At 50.6% G+C, this 20,000-nt stretch overlaps 1 protein-coding gene and 1 long non-coding RNA gene across 2 annotated transcripts; one reads left to right on the top strand and one right to left on the bottom strand.

Annotated features, from left to right (window-relative positions):
• Positions 1–1,581: 1,581 nt before the first annotated feature.
• Positions 1,582–8,497, top strand: LOC101067368 (glycine N-methyltransferase). The gene is given in 7 exon segments (XM_029831841.1): positions 1,582–1,890; positions 2,696–2,823; positions 3,582–3,695; positions 3,817–3,959; positions 7,271–7,392; positions 7,608–7,731; positions 7,734–8,497. Coding segments are annotated over 7 exon segments (888 nt in total). The 5' UTR covers positions 1,582–1,681; the 3' UTR covers positions 7,782–8,497.
• Positions 8,498–13,250: 4,753 nt separating this feature from the next.
• On the bottom strand, positions 13,251–16,277 carry LOC115248245 (uncharacterized). Its single transcript, XR_003887185.1, has 3 exons — positions 15,695–16,277; positions 15,388–15,538; positions 13,251–13,405 (listed from the first exon to the last, which is right to left on the bottom strand). It is a non-coding gene; the product is annotated as an uncharacterized lncRNA (long non-coding RNA).
• Between the last annotated feature and the right edge of the window lie 3,723 nt (positions 16,278–20,000).

The following is a 20,000-nucleotide window of genomic DNA, read 5'->3' as shown; positions in this document are numbered from 1 at the left end:
TACAGTAATTCGACAGAAACTTCAGAATAAAGTGAGAACCGATCCGACAGCGACCCCTACTGTCCGTTTCTGCACGTTGCGCTTCATCTTTGAAGGCAAACGGGAAATAAAAGATTTTCAACCACAACTTTCAAAATCCCAGGATCTAGAAACAACATTAACTATAGATACATACAATATCTTGATTACATGTCTATAGATTATTAAAGCTATATGTGTTTATAGCTATATCTTATGATAAGTGATAAAACAGCGGATTAGAATTTGGAATATAGCTTTTATATGAGTGATATTTCATCTGTTGCCACTAGGGAGCGCTACTAAAACCTTCTTTGCTAATAACTAATTATCGATGATCACCTACTGCAAGTGGTAATAACATCTGTCTGTCTGTCTGTCTGTGTGTCTGTCTGTCTATCTGTCTGTGTGTCTGTCTGTCTATCTGTCTGTCTGTCTGCCTGTCTGTCTGTGTCTGTCTATCTGTCTGTCTGTCTATCTGTCTGCCTGCCTGTGTCTGTCTGCCTGTCTGTCTGTCTGCCTGTCTGTCTGTCTGTCTTTGCTACATACCAACGTCTATTTTCCTGATTTCCAGCTGATCTCTGGCAAAAATCAAGGAGTCTAAAATCCTCCCCAGGATTTACTGGCTTAGCTTTTGTACAACTTTATTTATTTATTCAGTCAGTAATAATATTCATATTCCTCATCCAGAAGAAGAGAATGTTGTTTAAAGAAAAACACCAATAAATAGATTCATGCAGCCCGTCGGGGTGGTGGGGGGTCAAAGGTCATCTGTCAGGATGGATTCATACAGTTTTTCTAGGCGTGGATCCAAACCCAGGGACACTCACAAGCGTGTGTGTGTGTGTGTCCTCTCTCTGTGTGTATCACATATCTATTGAGAGAGAGAGAATACACAATAACTGGATCACTGGGTGAGGCGGCCGTCACTGGGTGAGGCGGGCCGTCACTGGGTGAGGCGGGCCGTCACTGGGTGAGGCGGGCGGGCCGTCACTGGGTGAGGCGGGCCGTCACTGGGTGAGGCGGGTGGTCACTGGGTGAGGCGGGCCAGTCCAGTTCAGACCAGGACGCGCAGACTCAACCTGGATTTCACCAGATGTAACTTGCAAAATCCGCGTCTGCCAGGAAATCCGCCATCTTTCCCGCCCCCGTCAGCCAATCACAGCGGGAGGTGGTGACTCCATGAGGACACGCTGACAGACTTTTAGCCAAAGGTTTTCTGTGAATTTGATTTTGGTCACAGCAACTTACAACATATTTTACTCACAAATGCGCCGCGTCGTTGTTCCTCAAACACGGAACAGGAACTATATTCATATACACTAATATTCCATATTTGCGAGCTAATAATAAACTACAGAAGACCGTAGCAGGCAGTACTATAAATAATAACACGTGTAACATAGGTTCTAGTTTTTTCAGCAAAGACAGAAACGCGTCAACAACGTGACCTAAACACGGAAGTTGTCGCTTCTTCAGCCAATCAGAAAGAAGGCGTCAGCGGACCGCAGCCCGTCATTGGGCTAAAGGCTTTAACCTTCCGCGTTGCCCTATAAATAACAACAGCACATGTGGCCGTGAGGTCTCTGCGTCACGCAGCTCGGCCCGCAGAAGCGTCCAGACACCAGGAACCACTGCTCCGTGTGCATCTACCAGCGGCAACATGTCGGTCGACAGCGTCTTCAGGACCCGCTCTCTCGGCGTGGCCGCGGAGGGACTTCCGGATCAGTACGCCGACGGTAAAGCGGCTAAAGTGTGGGAGCTGTACATCGGGGACACGCAGAGCAGGACGCAGGAGTACAAGAGCTGGGTGGTGTCTCTGCTGAGGGACAACGGCGTGCGGAGGGTGCTGGATGTCGCCTGCGGGACAGGGTAACGCGTGACGCGGTGCTTTACACGCTCTTCCGGCCGTGAACGCGGCGCCAGGTCCGCAAACGCAACTTTTCCTCCATATGGAGTCGGAACAACCGGGCCGCTGTCATTATTACAAGTCATAACACATATAATAAAAAACCTAATAATAATATCAACAGTAATAACAACAATAATAAATAATCAATAACAATTAAAAGAAACAAATTAAAAGGAATCATAACTGAGTTTCAAGGCAGCTTTCTGATTGGAACCACATGCAGAGTTGCAGCCCTGGGCCCCGGGACTGGTCCTGAGCCCCGGGACTGGTCCTGAGCCGCGGGACCGGCCCTGGGCCCCGGGACTGGTCCTGAGCCCCGGGACCGGCCCTGGGCCCCGGGACCGGGGTTCTGTGACCTCCTGCTGTTTGGACTCGTCCGTCTAAATGCAAATTCTCTTTTATGGTTTAATTGTCTGTCGAACATCATCTCACTGTTTTCCCCACTTGGCCGACAGAGTTGCCTCTTCGGTGAACGTGTCGACACCAGTCTTATCTCACAAATCCCTTAATAATTGACTGTTCTGCGCTGTTGACACGGAGGCTCTGAGCTGTTGTTCAGGGTCAAGCGGGGAAATTCAGCTGAATTCCTCATTCCTGCAGCCACAGTTGTGATTCCAGGTTTCCTAAATGATGCCGGGTCGAGATTTTTGTTGGGATTCAACAATTAAAGACGTGTGGAGTCCCTAAAGCGGTCCAGTCCATCCTGTTTAGGTCAGCCAGGTTCTCTTCTGTGTGACCTTTGACCTTTGTTTCTCCATGTTGCAGAGTGGATTCCATCATGTTGGTAGAGGAGGGGTTCGATGTGGTTAGTGTGGACGCGAGCGACAAAATGCTCAAGTACGCGCTCAAGTCCAGATGGGAGCGGAGGAAGGAGGCAGCTTTCGACCAGTGGGGTACGCTGTCCCGCCTCACGCTGAATGTCTGATTGTTCTTTGTGGCCCAGGCAGGGACGCACCGACCCAACCTGAAAGTCCAGAAACGTCTCCGCCTTGATGCTAATAATAGCAAAAAGTCTTTGAATTCCACCGTCTGTAGCGCTCACTCAGCGTTGTCTGTGACCTTTAAATGGGAATGGAACCCCGGCCCGGTGAGGCCCCCGGCCCAGTGTGGCCCCTGGCCCCGTGAGGCCCCAGGCCCGGTGTGGCCCCCTGTGGCCCCCGGCCCGGTGTGGCCCCCGGCCCCGTGAGGCCCCAGGCCCGGTGAGGCCCCCGGCCCGGTGAGGCCCCAGGCCCGGTGTGGCCCCCTGTGGCCCCCGGCCCGGTGAGGCCCCCGGCCCAGTGTGGCCCCTGGCCCCGTGAGGCCCCAGGCCCGGTGTGGCCCCCTGTGGCCCCCGGCCCGGTGTGGCCCCCGGCCCCGTGAGGCCCCAGGCCCGGTGAGGCCCCCGGCCCGGTGTGGCCCCCTGTGGCCCCCGGCCCGGTGTGGCCCCCGGCCCCGTGAGGCCCCAGGCCCGGTGAGGCCCCCGGCCCGGTGAGGCCCCCGGCCCCGTGAGGCCCCAGGCCCGGTGTGGCCCCCTGTGGCCCCCGGCCCCGTGAGGCCCCAGGCCCGGTGAGGCCCCCTGTGGCCCCCGGCCCGCTGTGGCCCCCGGCCCCGTGAGGCCCTGCCTGTCCACCTCCCTTGGTGTTGCTCGATCATCGGGTGGTTGTCTCCTCAGTGATTGAAGAGGCTAACTGGCTAACGTTACCGGAGGACATCCCAAAGCCCGGAGACGGCTTTGACGCCGTGATCTGTCTTGGCAACTCGTTTGCCCACTTACCAGATTTTAAAGGTTAGTGATGGTTTCATATGTGTAGATGATTATTCTGATATCTTTTATCGATCAGCAGAACCTCTAGAATAATTCTGTCTCTCTTCCTCAAACCAAATCTGATTTGTTGAATTACTGGCAGGAGACCAAAGTGACCAAAAGTTGGCGCTCCAGAACATTGCCAGTATGGTCCGACCCGGCGGAATCCTCATCATTGACCATCGTAATTACGACTACATCCTGGAGACGGGCCGAGCCCCGCAGGGCAAAAATATCTACTATAAGGTACTGAAAGGCTGCTTCACGGTTCAGGGGAGGAGGCGTCTCGGTAGTGTTGTGGTGCCACACCTCAGCGAGTTTAACGGGTCCACCTGAGCCAGACCACTTCATCGGGCCGCGGCTACGGGTGTTCTTACGCCCTGAGCACGAATCAGGGCGTAAAACTCTTATCTTCAATTGTATTATGAAACAAGCCAACACAGCCTTGACTAGTTAAATGGAAATAAAAGAATTCCACCTTGAGATCACCCAAAAAAACAGGGACTACTTTGTTGTTGCAAGAACTTTCGTTTCAAGAACTTTCTATCTTCTTAGCCTTCATCTTGCCTTCCATGGACTGTTAGTGCACTTAAAGCTGTGAGTGTTCTGAGAGGCACCAGGAGTAGGTCCAGAGAGCCGGGCCACGTAGCGGTCCTGACAGGACTGTCTCCAGGACTGTCTCCAGGACTGTCTCCAGGAAGTGCTGATTAGACAGCGTCTTAACGTCCACTGTTTGTCCTCACAATAACCCACAAAGCACTTTATTTCCATTTTCCGCCTTGTTGTAAAGACCAAGCTAAGAGTTTATTGTCATTGCTCAGACTCAGAGTAATCACACACAACACCTGTAATAGACACTCATTCGAGCTAAGAACCAATCAGATTCACCTTTCTGTTTAATTAATTCTGCTCAGACATTACAGGGAATGAATGTGAGACAGGGGGTTAAAGGTCACGAGGATCAACGACACAGAGCCCACAGGAGGATGTTAGCGAGGTGGCGTGATTGAGCTCCGAGCTGCACATTAGCACAGAGCAGTAGTAGCAGAAGCAGCTACAGCAGCAGCTGCAGTAGTAGCAGCAGCAGCTACAGCAGCAGCAGCTACAGCAGCAGCAGCTACAGCAGCTACAGCAGCAGCTACAGCAGCTACAGCAGCAGCTACAGCAGCTACAGCAGCAGCAGCTACAGCAGTAGCAGCAGCAGCTACAGCAGTAGCAGCAGCAGCTACAGCAGTAGCAGCAGCAGCTACAGCAGCAGCAGCAGTAGTAGCAGCTACAGCAGCAGCAGCTACAGCAGCAGCAGCTACAGCAGTAGCAGCAGCAGCTACAGCAGCAGCAGCTACAGCAGTAGCAGCAGCTACATCAGCAGCAGCTACATCAGCAGCAGCTACAGCAGCAGCAGCTACAGCAGCAGCAGCTACAGCAGCAGCAGCTACAGCAGCAGCAGCTGCAGCAGCAGCTACAGCAGCTACAGCAGCAGCTACAGCAGCAGCAGCAGCTACAGCAGTAGCAGCAGCAGCAGCTGCAGCAGCAGCAGCTACAGCAGCAGCAGCAGTAGCAGCTACAGCAGTAGCAGCAGCAGCAGTAGTAGCAGCAGCTACAGCAGCAGCAGCTACAGCAGCAGCAGCTACAGCAGCAGCAGCTACAGCAGTAGCAGCAGCAGCTACAGCAGCAGCAGCTACAGCAGTAGCAGCAGCAGCAGTAGTAGCAGCTACAGCAGCAGCAGCTACAGCATCAGCAGCTACAGCAGCAGCAGCTACAGCAGTAGCAGCAGCAGCAGCTACATCAGCAGCAGCTACAGCAGTAGCAGCAGCAGCAGTAGTAGCAGCTACAGCAGCAGCAGCTACAGCAGCAGCAGCTACAGCAGCAGCAGCAGCTACATCAGCAGCAGCAGTAGTAGCAGCAGCAGCTACATCAGCAGCAGCAGCAGCTACAGCAGCAGCAGCTACAGCAGCAGCAGCAGCTACATCAGCAGTAGCAGCAGCTACAGCAGTAGCAGCAGCTACAGCAGCAGCAGCTACAGCAGCAGCAGCTACAGCAGCAGCAGCAGCAGCTACAGTAGCAGCAGCAGCAGTAGCAGCTACAGTAGCAGCAGCTACAGCAGCAGCAGCTACAGTAGCAGCAGCTAGCAGTAGCAGCAGCTACAGCAGCAGCAGCTACAGCAGCTACAGCAGCAGCAGCTACAGTAGCAGCAGCAGCAGTAGCAGCTACATCAGCAGCAGCAGTAGCAGCAGCTACAGTAGCAGCAGCTACAGCAGCAGCAGCTACAGTAGCAGCAGCTAGCAGTAGTAGCAGCTACAGCAGTAGCAGCAGCTACATCAGCAGCAGCGACAGCTACAGTAGCAGCAGCTACAGTAGCAGCAGCTACAGTAGCAGCAGCTAGCAGTAGTAGCAGCTACAGCAGCAGCAGCAGCTACAGTAGCAGCAGCTACAGTAGCAGCAGCTACAGTAGCAGCAGCAGCTACAGTAGCAGCAGCTACAGTAGCAGCAGCAGCAGCTACAGTAGCAGCAGCAGCAGTAGCAGCAGCAGCAGCAACAGTAGCAGCAGCTACAGTAGCAGCAGCAGCAGCAGCTACAGTAGCAGCAGCTAGCAGTAGTAGCAGCAGCAGCAGCTACAGTAGCAGCAGCAGCAGCTACAGTAGCAGCAGCTAGCAGTAGTAGCAGCAGCAGCAGCAGCAGCAGCTACAGTAGCAGCAGCAGCTACAGTAGCAGCAGCAGCAGCAGCTACAGTAGCAGCAGCTAGCAGTAGTAGCAGCAGCTAGCAGTAGTAGCAGCAGCAGCAGCTACAGTAGCAGCAGCTAGCAGTAGTAGCAGCTACAGCAGTAGCAGCAGCAGCAGCTACAGTAGCAGCAGCAGCAGCTACAGTAGCAGCAGTAGCAGCAGCAGCAGCTACAGTAGCAGCAGCAGCAGCTACAGTAGCAGCAGCAGCAGCAGCTACAGTAGCAGCAGCAGCAGCAGCAGCAGCTACAGTAGCAGCAGCAGCAGCAGCAGCTACAGCAGTAGCAGCAGCAGCAGCAGCAGCTACAGTAGTAGCAGCAGCAGCAGCTACAGTAGCAGCAGCTACAGTAGCAGCAGCAGCAGCTACAGTAGCAGCAGCTACAGTAGCAGCAGCAGCAGCTACAGTAGCAGCAGCAGCAGCAGCTACAGTAGTAGCAGCAGCAGCAGCTACAGTAGCAGCAGCTACAGTAGCAGCAGCAGCAGCTACAGTAGCAGCAGCTACAGTAGCAGCAGCAGCAGCTACAGTAGCAGCAGCAGCAGTAGCAGCAGCTAGCGTGTGTCGTATCCTGTGGACTCTTGGGATGAAATTGTGAAGAGCAGAAATCCGTCATTATGATTTCCGTTTTTGCTTCTCTGACAAATTCCTCAAGCTTTTCTCCATCCAACGTCAGCGTGATCGTCTGGGGCTCCAAAGGTAATCAGTGGCTAATAGCCTGAGCGGGACCCCCCCGACCCCCCCCCCCGACCCCCCCCTCTGCTCCACCTCGGTGCTCAGCCACGTTGGGAGCAACTTCTTCCTTCATCAGATGAGGGTTTAAGCCTCCGTGTCTGTGTTGCAGAGCGATCTGACCCAGGACATCGCGACCTCGGTGCTGTGGGTCAACAACAAACCTCACATGATCACCCTGGATTACACCATCTATGTGCCCAAAGCTTCCCTGCACAGCCTCCCTGAGGTCAGGTAGGTCAGCACTGTCCCAGCAGGGGGCCTCACTCAACGCTATTGTTCCAAATGAAGGTGACGCCCCCTGCAGTTTACTGGGTCAGCAGTGTGTGGAAGCTCTGGAAACATGCTGCAAACGTGTGTTTGTGTGTCTCCCATCTCGGCGCTGCCTTACACAACAAGAGCGGCTCCTCTCCCGGTCTCTGATGCTTCTCTGCTCTGTTTGTCCTCAGTAAATTCCGTCTCTCCTACTACCCCCATCGTTTGGAGAGCTTCAAACAGTTGATGTCTGAGGCCTTTCATGGAAAACTGGAGCACCAGGTCTATGGAGATTTCAAAAGCTACTCCCAGGCCAGACGGCGGCGCCGCCATGCTACTTCATCCACGTCTGCAGGAAGACGGCCTGAGAGCCAGACCAGGTCCTCGTCCCCGTTAGGCCAGAACCCCTCCGTTTGCTCTGAGCTGCTTGATCATGTCAGCTCATTATAATCACCTTTATAGTTGGTGCAGGATCCCCAAACCAACAGAAGTCTTAAAACCCGTCGTGTTTGATTCGACACGACTCGCTTTGATGCCTTTGACGTTTGCTTTGCTGATGGAATATTGGAATCACCAGGAATGGTCACAAATGTAAAACGACGCTTAGCAGCCATTTTGTTTACAGGAGGCATAAATGACAGCCAATCAGAATCTGTGTTGTTGGGATCATTTTAGTTGTGATTCTGAGCTCAGGACTATTCTGGCCTGCTGCCACATCTGGGACTTCACATCTGCTCTGGCTACATTTGGACTTTCTGAGTCCTCGTGCTAAACTGAGTCTAATCTGATCATTTTGGAGCATTTCCGTTGGGACGATGGTCCAGAGGCTGTCCCTCAACCCGAGGACGGACAGCTGCACTTTTGAAAGAAAAAGTTTTCTAAAGAAAATAAAGAAACTTGAAATTATTTTCTCATTTATAGTTAAAGTTTGATCTGAAACCAAATGAAAAAGACCAAATCGTCTGGGTGACGTTACCTCATTAAGAGGTCGTCAAGCTGTGTCTTAATATGTCTTAATATGTCGACACATATACCCTAATATTATTATTGCGAAAAGAAAGTACAGAAATAAATGTATTGAAACGTGACGTTGTGTTTTTACCACGGCATAAGTGGAATTACCATCTGTATTAATCTGAGTATGAGGTGGCTTCAGGTGGTGTCTTCTGTCGCTGCTCTGGCTCTTTGTTCCCGTTTAACGCCTGCGAGGAGCCGGGGGCCACCTGTGGCCCCCCCCACCTTCATGCGGATGAGTGCAGCATATGGCCACCAGGGGGCGACAGTGTTTTAGCGTCCAAACCCCAAATCAAGTTCATGTTCCTCTGCGCAATAGTTGCTCAGGAGAGAATAGCGATTTTTACAGGAGGGGTCATACACACGCCGTCATACACACGCCGTTATACACACGCCGTCATACACACGCCGTTATACACACGCCGTCATACACACGCCGTCATACACACGCCGTCATACACACGCCGTTATACACACGCCGTCATACACACGCCGTCATACACACGCCGTCATACACACGCCGTTATTACTGTGTAGTTAATCCCCCCCGCATGTAAAACACCCCGACAATCTTTTTCCTAGGTTTGGGGTATCGTGTACTGGGCCTGGGTGTGCTGATGCTGATGCTGATGCTGATGCTGATGCTAATGCTAATGCTGATGCTAATGCTAATGCTGATGCTGTCCCTTTATGCTGCTGTAAACCACAAACTGAAGCCCTGAGCGCCAGTGAAGCTCCAGCTGCTCCTCAGACGTTGACGGATCTTTCCTGCCCCGTCTGTCTGAACGTGGGCTTGCTGGTCATCGGCGATGCGTTGGAGCTCATCTGGGGTCTCAGATTTACGCTATCAGACAACCGTTGTGAGGAAGCTGATACACCAAAGCAGATGTGGGAAGTGTTTGCCAGATGTGGCTGATCTGCTACGCTTTGCTCCATTAGGAGAGTCAAAATGGTCAACCATGACCGGAGGATCCCGTTTCACCAGGGAGGAGAAACAAAACTATGGTTCTCAAAGTCATACTGAAGAGCCTCTAAAGGGAGGAGAAGAGCTTCAAACTCGTGTTCCAAACCCATTTAGCTTTATATTATATTATTATATAGCATTTTTAGCTTTCAAATGCTACACACCTTTAATCACTGCAGAATAATCAGATGTTCCACACACACTTGTGTAACTGGACATGAGTGAAACATCTGGAGAATTGATTAAAGGCTCATTGGTTGTTGCCCTGTTGCTACTGGAAACCAGTCAGATGACCCAGAAACTGTAACATTCCTTTCTTGCTTCTGAAAGAACTGTTGCTAATGTGATGCTATTCAGTCTCGGTTCCTGGTCCTGCCCTGTATGAAAGTTAACAATCTTTTACTCAAGTCCTGTTGAGGTTCTGGCTAGAATATTACATACATGTTGTGTATAAAATGTGCCTTTGAGCAAGGGCAGGTATAAAACACATTTATTGACCTTTCATACACATCACGGCACCAAAGTCTGCTATCTTTCCTCATCCTGGGACTGTCTGCTACTGTCGGGCGGATGGGCGGAGCCAGACCCAAGCAGGCCTGTGATTGGCTAGCAGACAGTGTGGCTCTGGAATATTACACAAGTGCTTTTACACTCTCATCCCTCCGTCATCTATAGCTGTTTATTTATCATGATGAAGAAAGATGGAAACTCAACACAGAGGTTCTCTGGAAGGGACTCAAACCCACAACCTTTGTGCTGTGAAACATTTGAATGGCTGTACTCAAATTCTGGAGGGTGTTTTAGCAGAACTGAAGGTGATAAACAAGCAACAAAAACCTCCCAAAGGAGCCAGAAACCAGAAGGACTCCAGACAGGTTGACCAGAGGAGAGACAGGTGGACCAGAGGAGAGACAGGCGGACCAGAGGAGAGACAGGCTGACCAGAGGAGAGACGGGTGGACCAGAGGAGAGACAGGTGGACCAGAGGAGAGACAGGCTGACCAGAGGAGAGACGGGTGGACCAGAGGAGAGACAGCTGACCAGAGGAGGGGAAGACAGGCTGACCAGGGAGAGGGAGAGACGGGTGGACCGAGGGAGAGACGGGCTGACCAGAGGAGAGAGGGTGGACCAGAGAGAGACAGGCTGACCAGAGGAGAGAGGGGACCAGAGGAGAGACGGGTGGACCAGAGAGAGAGGGTGGACCAGAGGAGAGACAGGCTGACCAGAGGAGAGACAGGCGGACCAGAGGAGAGACGGCGGCGGACCAGAGGAGAGAGACAGGTGGACCAGAGGAGAGACAGGCTGACCAGAGGAGAGACGGGTGGACCAGAGGAGAGACGGGTGGACCAGAGGAGACAGGCTGACCAGAGGAGAGACGGGGACCAGAGGAGAGACAGGCTGACCAGAGGAGAGACGGGTGGACCAGAGGAGAGACAGGCTGACCAGAGGAGAGACGGGCTGACCAGAGGAGAGACGGGTGGACCAGAGGAGAGACGGGTGGACCAGAGGAGAGACAGGCTGACCAGAGGAGAGACAGGCTGACCAGAGGAGAGACAGGCTGACCAGAGGAGAGACAGGTGGACCAGAGGAGAGACAGGCTGACCAGAGGAGAGACAGGCTGACCAGAGGAGAGACAGGCTGACCAGAGGAGAGACGGGTGGACCAGAGGAGAGACGGGTGGACCAGAGGAGAGACGGGTGGACCAGAGGAGAGACAGGCTGACCAGAGGAGAGACAGGCTGACCAGAGGAGAGACAGGCTGACCAGAGGAGAGACGGGTGGACCAGAGGAGAGACGGGTGGACCAGAGGAGAGACAGGTGGACCAGAGGAGAGACGGGTGGACCAGAGGAGAGACGGGTGGACCAGAGGAGAGACGGGACATCCAGACGTCTCTCCTTGGCTGCTCCAGCTGCCAGATGATGGTTGGATGTCCAGATGTTAGGGAGGGAAGGAAGGTCACGACCTCTCCATAGATCCAGTTGGTCTCAAAGACGTCAGACAACTGTGAGACGAGGACGTCCCCCCCCCTTTACTGATGGCATCCTCCCTGGGGGTGGGGTGGGGGTGGGTGGGGGTTGTATCAGTGCACGTGCGTGTGTGTGTGACTCTACAACGCCGCCTTCATCCCGGGGGTTTTCAGAAGTTGCCACGGCCGGGTCATGTGATGCGTCATGTGACGCGTACACAATGTCCGGGTGTTTGTGTGTAATAGTGCTCTGGACTGAGCCCAGTGGACGTCTGCTAGCATTTCTAAAGTCGTTTGTAATGACGGAGCGGCTCGCTCCAAGACTCAGCAGCAGCTCGGGGATTTTCCGGCCCTCCACTCTGGTCCTGGGCCAGGACCCTGTTTGGACAGGGAGGCTGGAGATATTGAATGCGTTGTCTAGAGTTACGCAGGGGGACAGGACTAATCCGGACTTGGCCCAGGCTTTCCCACATAAACGGTGCGTGCACGTGCGCGTGCACGTGCGTGTGTTTTGGACCCGGCGTGGTTCCAGTAAAACAGGCAAACATTCCTCATGCTGAGCAGAGGGTCTGAAGAACAATCAAGCCTGGCGAGTGAAGGAAGCAGGCTGTCCGGAGGCCCCAACTGGACAACGCTCAGCTTTGTTTTGGTTCCTGTGAACTAATAAATGACAAAGTTCCTCCTAAAACCATCGGCGTACGAAGTCGTGCACATGAGAAAATACGAAAATGAATAATGGCTCCAGGTCTTCGTCAGAGAGCAGCTTGAACACAAAGACAGATTAGTGGGGGAGGGGGGTGCTTCTGAAAGCTCTGTGAGCTCAAGTGAAACACTGAGATCACTGAAGAGTTGGAGCAGTTAGCTCATAGCTTCACACCAGCTTCCTAAACAACCCTAACCCTAACCCTAACCCTAACTCTAACCCTAACTCTAACCCTAAACAACCTAACCCTAACCCTAACTCTAACCCTAACTCTAACCCTAACCCTAAACAACCCTAACCCTAACCCTAACTCTAACCCTAACTCTAACCCTAACCCTAACCCTAACCCTAACTCTAACCCTAAACAACCCTAACTCTAACCCTAACCCTAACCCTAACCCCAACCCCAACACCCCTCCTTACCCTAACCCCAACCTTCTCCCTAACCCTAACCCCAACCCCAACACCCCTCCTTACCCTAACCCCAACCTTCTCCCCCACCCCAACCCTAACCCCAACCTTCACCTTCCCCCAAACCCTAACCCTAACCCTAACCCTCTCCCTAACCCTAACTCCCAACCCCAACCCTAACCCCAACCCCCCTCCTTACCCTAACCCCAACCTTCTCCCTAACCCTAACCCCAACCCTAACCCCAACCCCCCACCTTCTTCCCAACCCTAACCCCAATACCTCTCCCAACCCTAACCCCAACCTTCTCCCCCACCCTAACCCTAACCCCAACCTTCACCTTCCTCCAAAACCCTAACCCCAACCCTAACCCTAACCCTAACCCAACCCCTCTTTACCCTAACCCCAACCTTCTCCCTAACCCTAACCCTAACCCCAACCCCAACCCTAACCCCAACACCCCTCTTTACCCTAACCCCAACCTTCTCCCTAACCCTAACCCCAACCCTAACCCTAACCCTCACCCCAACCTTCTCCCTAACCCCAACCCTAACCCCAACCCCCACCTTCTTCCCAACCCTAACCCCAATACCCCTCCTAACCCCAACCCCAACCTTTTCCCTAACCTCACCCCCCAAGCCCTACCCTAACCCCAAACCCAGCACTTTTCCAAACCCTAACCCTAACCCTACCCCCAGCCCCTAACACTAACCCTAACCCCAACCCCCCCTAACCCTAACCTAAACCCTAACCCTAACCCCAACCCTCACCCCAACCCCCCCTCCTACCCCTAACCCTAACACACTTACAAACATAGAGGACAACTCAGGGGGAGTCCCGGACCCACAGACCTCAGCCTTCCCACAAATATCACAAATCATACCATTCATTTCTACTTTCTCACATAGAACCACAACCTTACAGTACACCATTAACCCTTGTATTATGCTACGGGTCAATTTGACCCGTTTTGGTTTTTGTGTTGACCAAAGTACTGGTTATCTTTGGTTTTTCTTCATGAAATTTTGTGACTTTTCCTCATCTAGGGTCATGAATTGGTGTGTAAAATTTGGACACTGTGGTGTTTAGTGGAATGTCTGTGCAGAGTTTGAATATGAATATTATGTTGCGGGTCATTTTGACCCGGACACTTTTATGTGAGTAAGTAGCAGTAAATATCCAAAATAAACATGCCTTTTGATGTCCTTCTGATCTACATCAAAGAGTATTGTGCTGTGATGTACATTTAATTGTATTTTGACTGCCAGAGACCCAGGTGCATCGAGGAGGGACTTTCTCTCCTTTTTCTTGTCACTTTTCTTATGCCATCTCTTTGACCAACACACCAAAAATGAGCTCCAGAACGTTTACAGCTGAAGAAGCTTCATCACAGATTTTGAACTCAGACACTGATGCAGAGGAAGAGGTTTCAGAGACAGAGGATATTTCAGAGACCGAGGACAATGTAACTGATGATCCAGATTTTCAATTTTCTGATGATGAGGAGGATTCAGAGGACGAGCCTGCCGTTGTCTCTCCATTGGATGAAAGCCAAGGAATGCAGCAATCATCATCCACAGAGGAGACATGGGCATCTAAAGATGGTAAAATAAAATGGTCAACATCACCACACCAAAGCCGAGGTAGACTGTCATCTTCCAATGTCATCAAAATGACTCCCGGTCCTACAAGATTTGCTGTCACACGAGTTGATGATATCATATCAACATTTCAGCTCTTCATATCCCCACCAATTGAGAAGATCATACTGGAAATGACCAACTTGGAGGGGAGGCGTGTATTTCAGGAGAAATGGAAGCCACTGGATCAGACTGACTTGCATGCTTACATCGGAATTCTGGTATTAGCTGGAATGTACAGGTCAAAGGGAGAAGCAACTTCAAGTCTATGGGATGAAGAGTATGGAAGGCCAATCTTTCGAGCAACAATGTCTCTGGAGACATTTCACATGATATCTCGTGTGATCCGATTTGACAACCGTGAAACCAGAGCTGGTCGTCGTGAAAGAGACAAACTAGCTGCAATTAGAGAAAGCAACAGTTGTTTCATACTGCCCAAAGAGAAACAAGAATGTTCTTGTAATGAGCACAATGCACACAGATGCATCTCTGAGCACAAGAGAAGACATGAAGCCACAAATGATCCTCGATTACAACTCCACCAAAGGAGGAGTTGACAATCTGGACAAAGTCACAGCAACATACAGCTGCCAGCGCAAGACTGCCCGTTGGCCCTTGGTGATTTTCTACAACATTGTGGATGTGTCTGCTTACAATGCCTATGTTCTGTGGACTGAAATCAACCAGCAATGGAATGCCGGGAAATTGTACCGACGTCGGCTTTTCCTGGAAGAACTCGGCAAAGCACTCGTCACTCCCATGATCCAGAGGCGAGCCAGGCCAGCCCGATCCTCAGCAGCGGCGGCTGTCATTGAAAAGGTCAAGATGGGGTCATCCAGCCAATCTGCAGTGGATCCAGTGGACACAGGTGTAAAGAAACGGAAAAGATGCCAGGTCTGTCCCTCCCGAGATGACATCAAAACAAGTACCTCTTGTGTGAAATGCAAGAGTTATATCTGCAGAAAGCACACAGTTACATTCTGTCCATCATGTGGAGAGCATTGAAATGTTGAATTTGGAAAATGTGAAAAAAAGGGGCAAGTTAAATGGAAAAAAAAATTCATAGGGAAAAACTTGAACAAAATAGTTCCTAAATATAGTGTTGAAATTAAAATGTATTGTTATGTCTCTTTTCTGAATGTTCATATATTCTAAAATAAAGTTGTTGTTGGTTTTAAACTGTTTTTTGTCTGTTTTGAATGGATTTACACAGTACGGGTCAAAATGACCCGCAACATAATTATTGTAATTTTTTTTCAACATAATACAAGGGTTAAACAAAACTTTTCAACCATACTACACCAACATCCGGCCTTCTATAACCACAAGATTATCCTAGCACATAGAAAAAACAGAAACCTCCATTCCATACTCACCACATCCAAATTCCCGGACCAATTCATCACACCCCGACCCAGACATAGCCAACACTATCGAGACAGAAAATTCATTCAAAACACATACACTGGTACAGGGTTCCCCACGCTAGGCCTCACTTCCATCCATTCCACCAACGTAGTCTACATCATCACATGCACCCTCTGCAACAAACATTATATAGGTGAAACACAAAATTCCATACATACCCGTCTAACACAGCACCTTTACAATATAGCGGGAAGTCGACTTGGCACCACCCTTGTCCGGCACTTCCAAGAGCATCCAGTCAGCCACCTTATTATCTCGGGGCTGGAAACCAATAACTGCTGGACAGTGGGACAGAGGAGGAGAGCGGAACGTATATGGATCAACAAATTAGGCACAAAGACACCACATGGCCTCAATGAACATCCATAGAACTCATCTTTCCCAGTCAGCCAATTTAAACAACCTAATATTCTTACAAGCCGAACCAGTTTCTTACCTACCCATTGATCGACTGATTTATCTTTTACCCTGCTTTTATTACATAACTTTGTTTTCTCTATTTTAATTTGAACTCTAATTTATTTTTATTTATATTTATTTTTAATTTTATTTATAACCTGATTGGATTAACCTGCTCTCCTCCTCCCCCTTTCCCTACCCACACCCGGCCTCGAACCCTGATTCCTATTGAGAGACAACTCTGACCTGCACACCTTGCCATCAGTCCGATCAGTAGGCCAGTGCACAGAAAATTGTAACCCAAACCCTGAACCCCAACCCTAACCCAACCCTAACCCTAACTCTAACCCTAACTCTAACCCTAAACAACCCTAACCCTAACCCTAACTCTAACCCTAACTCTAACCCTAACCCTAAACAACCCTAACCCTAACCCTAACTCTAACCCTAACTCTAACCCTAACCCTAACCAACGCTAACCCTAACTCTAACCCTAAACAACCCTAACTCTAACCCTAACCCTAACCCTAACCCTAACCCTAAACAACCCTAACTCTAACCCTAACCCTAACCCTAACTCTAACTCTAACCCTAACCAACGCTAACCCTAACTCTAACCCTAACCCTAAACAACCCTAACTCTAACCCTAACTCTAACCCTAACCAACGCTAACCCTAACCCTAAACAACCCTAACTCTAACCCTAACCCTAACTCTAACCCTAACCCTAACCCTAAACAACTCTAACCCTAACCCTAACCCTAACTCTAACCCTAACCCTAACCCTAACCCTAACTCTAACCCTACCCTAACTCTAACCCTAACCCTAACTCTAACCCTAACCCTAACTCTAACCCTAACCCTAACCCTAACTCTAACCCTAACCCTAACTCTAACCCTAACCCTAAACAACTCTAACCCTAACCCTAACTCTAACCCTAACCCTAACCCTAAACAACTCTAACCCTAAACCCTAACCCTAACCCTAACTCTAACCCTAACCCTAACTCTAACCCTAATCCCCTGGAAGACTGAATAGCTGATAGCACAGTAGGGTTTGGAGGTGTGAAGACCACCTGCCGGCTGATGAAGATGTGAGCTTTAGGCTGGTGCTGATGATGGCAGACTTCATGTTCCAGGCATTAGGAAGATCTCAGTCAGTGTGGTCCTGCCTTGTTCAGACACCTTAAATCATTGGCTGGTGGCATCATCTACAGGTGCCTCACCTGTGGACCACCTGCTGGCAAACCAAAAAGGCCCTCCCACAATTCCCGAGTGTTGATCTGGAAATCAGGTCCTTTATTTTCAGCCTTTGCTTTATGAGCACTCATCCAAATAATCGTAGGTCCTGACCTGGACAGCAGCAAGGGAATCTGTCCTGTTACTGGTGCCCATGAGCAATGTCCCCGAGGACCAATGTCCCCGAGGACCAATGTCCCCGAGGACCAATGTCCACGAAGAGAACGAAGATATTGGAACAGGTTTCTGGTGGTTTGGATGGTTGTTTAGTAGTCAGGAACCTCTGACACGGGTCATCACGTTAAGCAGGCTTCTTGGCCAACTTGTTCCTCGTTAATTACTTGAATAATACGAATGATGGATTCTGGGGCATCAACCTGAAGAGCAGCTTCACCATTTAATCACTTTCTTCTTTTCAATATCCAAATCTGCCATCGAAGAGAAGAAACAAGTGCTATGTTCTTTTGGATCAGGACCCGAAAGCAGGCAACACGCAGCCGAGGACGGTGTGTCTGAAGAGCGCCTTTATTGAAGGTGATCAAGAATGTTCCATCCACAGGAGGCGATGAGACCTCGACAGAGTCCAAAACAAGTCCACAAGGCCAAATTCACCACATAGTGTCGTCACAAGAAGTCAGGGTTTAACGAAGGGGACGAAACACTCCAACGCTGGCAAACAGGAGTGGGTCTTTAAATAGGAGGCTAGATTACCGATGGGCCGCAGGTGCGGCGCCAGCTGGGGCTGACGCACGGCTCCACCACGCCCCCTGCAGGAAGAACCCAGCAACAACGCTCCCAGAGGCTGGGAACCCAACAACAAGTCCTCCATGGTGGACATAAAACACGAGGAAATGTTGTCTCTGTGTCAGAGTCCTCAGGTAAAAGAGGGAACTCTGGGAATGATGGACAGGACCACGAAGGAACTCTGATAGAATCAAGATAAACAGAAGGGAATGATGAGCACTGACTCGATGGAATGCAGGATGATGTGTGTTTGAAATCGGTGCCCACATGTGTTTCCCTAAGCTCATGAAACCGACGGCCTACTTTTAATACAACCAGATGTCTGAGCTGCCTTTATTAAAGTCCTGAGACCAGATTTCCTTGGTCCAAAGGGAATTTGGATCAACAGCCACAAATGGAGATTCATGCTTCCTGCCTGTGAGTTGTTGTCTGGTGCACGCTGCTAGGGAAGGTTGGGCCCTGCGTGAGATTCAGACCAAATGTGGGTCAAAAAATGGATTTTTAGAATGACAGCAGGAAAAAAGCCAAGAGTTTGTAATGCACTCTAAAAATAAATAACTAACACACAGAAGCCGTGGTTCTTCTCAGGAAACTGCTGCTATTAGATTCCTGAGCAAAGGCACTTAATCAAGCTAATAGGGTTAAAAAATGTGAACTTTGACCTGTATTAACATTGGCTAAACATTAAAAATGCATCGACCAAAACTACAAACAAGCAGTTTCAGAACCAGACATGTTTTTGGTGCAGCCCTGCACAAAGGAGTTTCTTGGTAACTGTTACATTGTGACATCTGTAACACTATGATGAGCACCCCCCCATCCCAGATCTGGGAAGAGAACTGTCGTCAGGGGTTCTGAGAGTTAGCATCTGACCGGGACAGCAGAACACGTGCAGCAGGAATGGAACCCGGCTCAACACACATTTCCTGCAGTTATTTGTGCTGGAATTCAGGAATGTCTACGACCACGAAGGGCGCTGGGCTAGTGGAGACTTAGTGATCCCCCCCTTACTAACTAACCAGTGTATAACGGGTGATAACTTCACCAAATACCAACAGGTCTCACTACCGTGCCAGAACATGAGAGCACCTTTATTAATGTGAAAATCTTTAGAATTGTGCTGTGAGGTTGTGTAGCGGGGGAACCTAGCGTCTCTGAGCACATGGAGCGTTCCTGTGCATCCCAGCCAGATCTGCATCCTGTAGCGTGTCTGACAACATCTGGGCGGCATTATCTCAGCAACTGCTGCTCCAGCCTCAACAGCACTGGAAGTGTATTACCACATAATACCCTTACCGTGCGTGCGTGCGTGCGTGCGACAGCTAGGGTTTTCAACAGCACACTTCTCTGAAGGCATGCGGCGATGAGGTCATGACTGATGAAGCTCTTAATGTGGTTTGTTTTTCTTCAGTGAGGCTCTAAAATTGCTGGTGTGTGAGCTCCATTCCTCTCTGCGAAACATCCTGGCCAAAGGGTTGGTAACCCGCTCTGCTTCTCAGTGGTCTTCCGGGTTGGTTTTCAGAGGCTGCTGCCAGCCCGCCACAGGTAGAGAGGAATAAAACAGTGGAGCTCTCCAAGCCAAGCAGAAGTGGACCAGCACCCGGAGAATGTGTCCCAGCCTCACACACCCAGCCAAACAAACCTGCATGTGTGTAGAAACCAACATGCAGATGTCTCTCTCTCTCTCTCTCTCTCTTACACACACACACACACACACACACACACATAAGCCAACTCGAGGAGTGATGATTTCCGTGACGGCTGGAGCACACTGTGCCTATTGGTTCCCAAGCTTTGTGGGCCCGCAGGCAGCGAGCAGGGAGGAGGTGAAGACGGATATCCAGTTCTGCACATGGGTGAAGCTACGCTGCTAACTGCTGCCACATGGTGTGGTCCTCTGGTGGCATTGCAGTACAGCACACACACATCCTCATACTCATGCCTTTGTGAGGACCATCATCAGCAATACATTCTCCAGCTCTTCACGCTAATCATCCCAAGTCAATCCTAACCTAAACTCAATTCTAGCTGAACCTCAAAACCACACCTTAAACTTCAAACAGCTCTTTAAAGGGGTGAGAA

Source organism: Takifugu rubripes, unplaced genomic scaffold, assembly GCF_901000725.2.
Source record: "Takifugu rubripes unplaced genomic scaffold, fTakRub1.2, whole genome shotgun sequence".
Classification (NCBI taxonomy): domain Eukaryota; kingdom Metazoa; phylum Chordata; class Actinopteri; order Tetraodontiformes; family Tetraodontidae; genus Takifugu; species Takifugu rubripes.
Note: the sequence above shows the minus strand (reverse complement) of the source record. Positions and strands in the feature narration are given on the sequence as shown.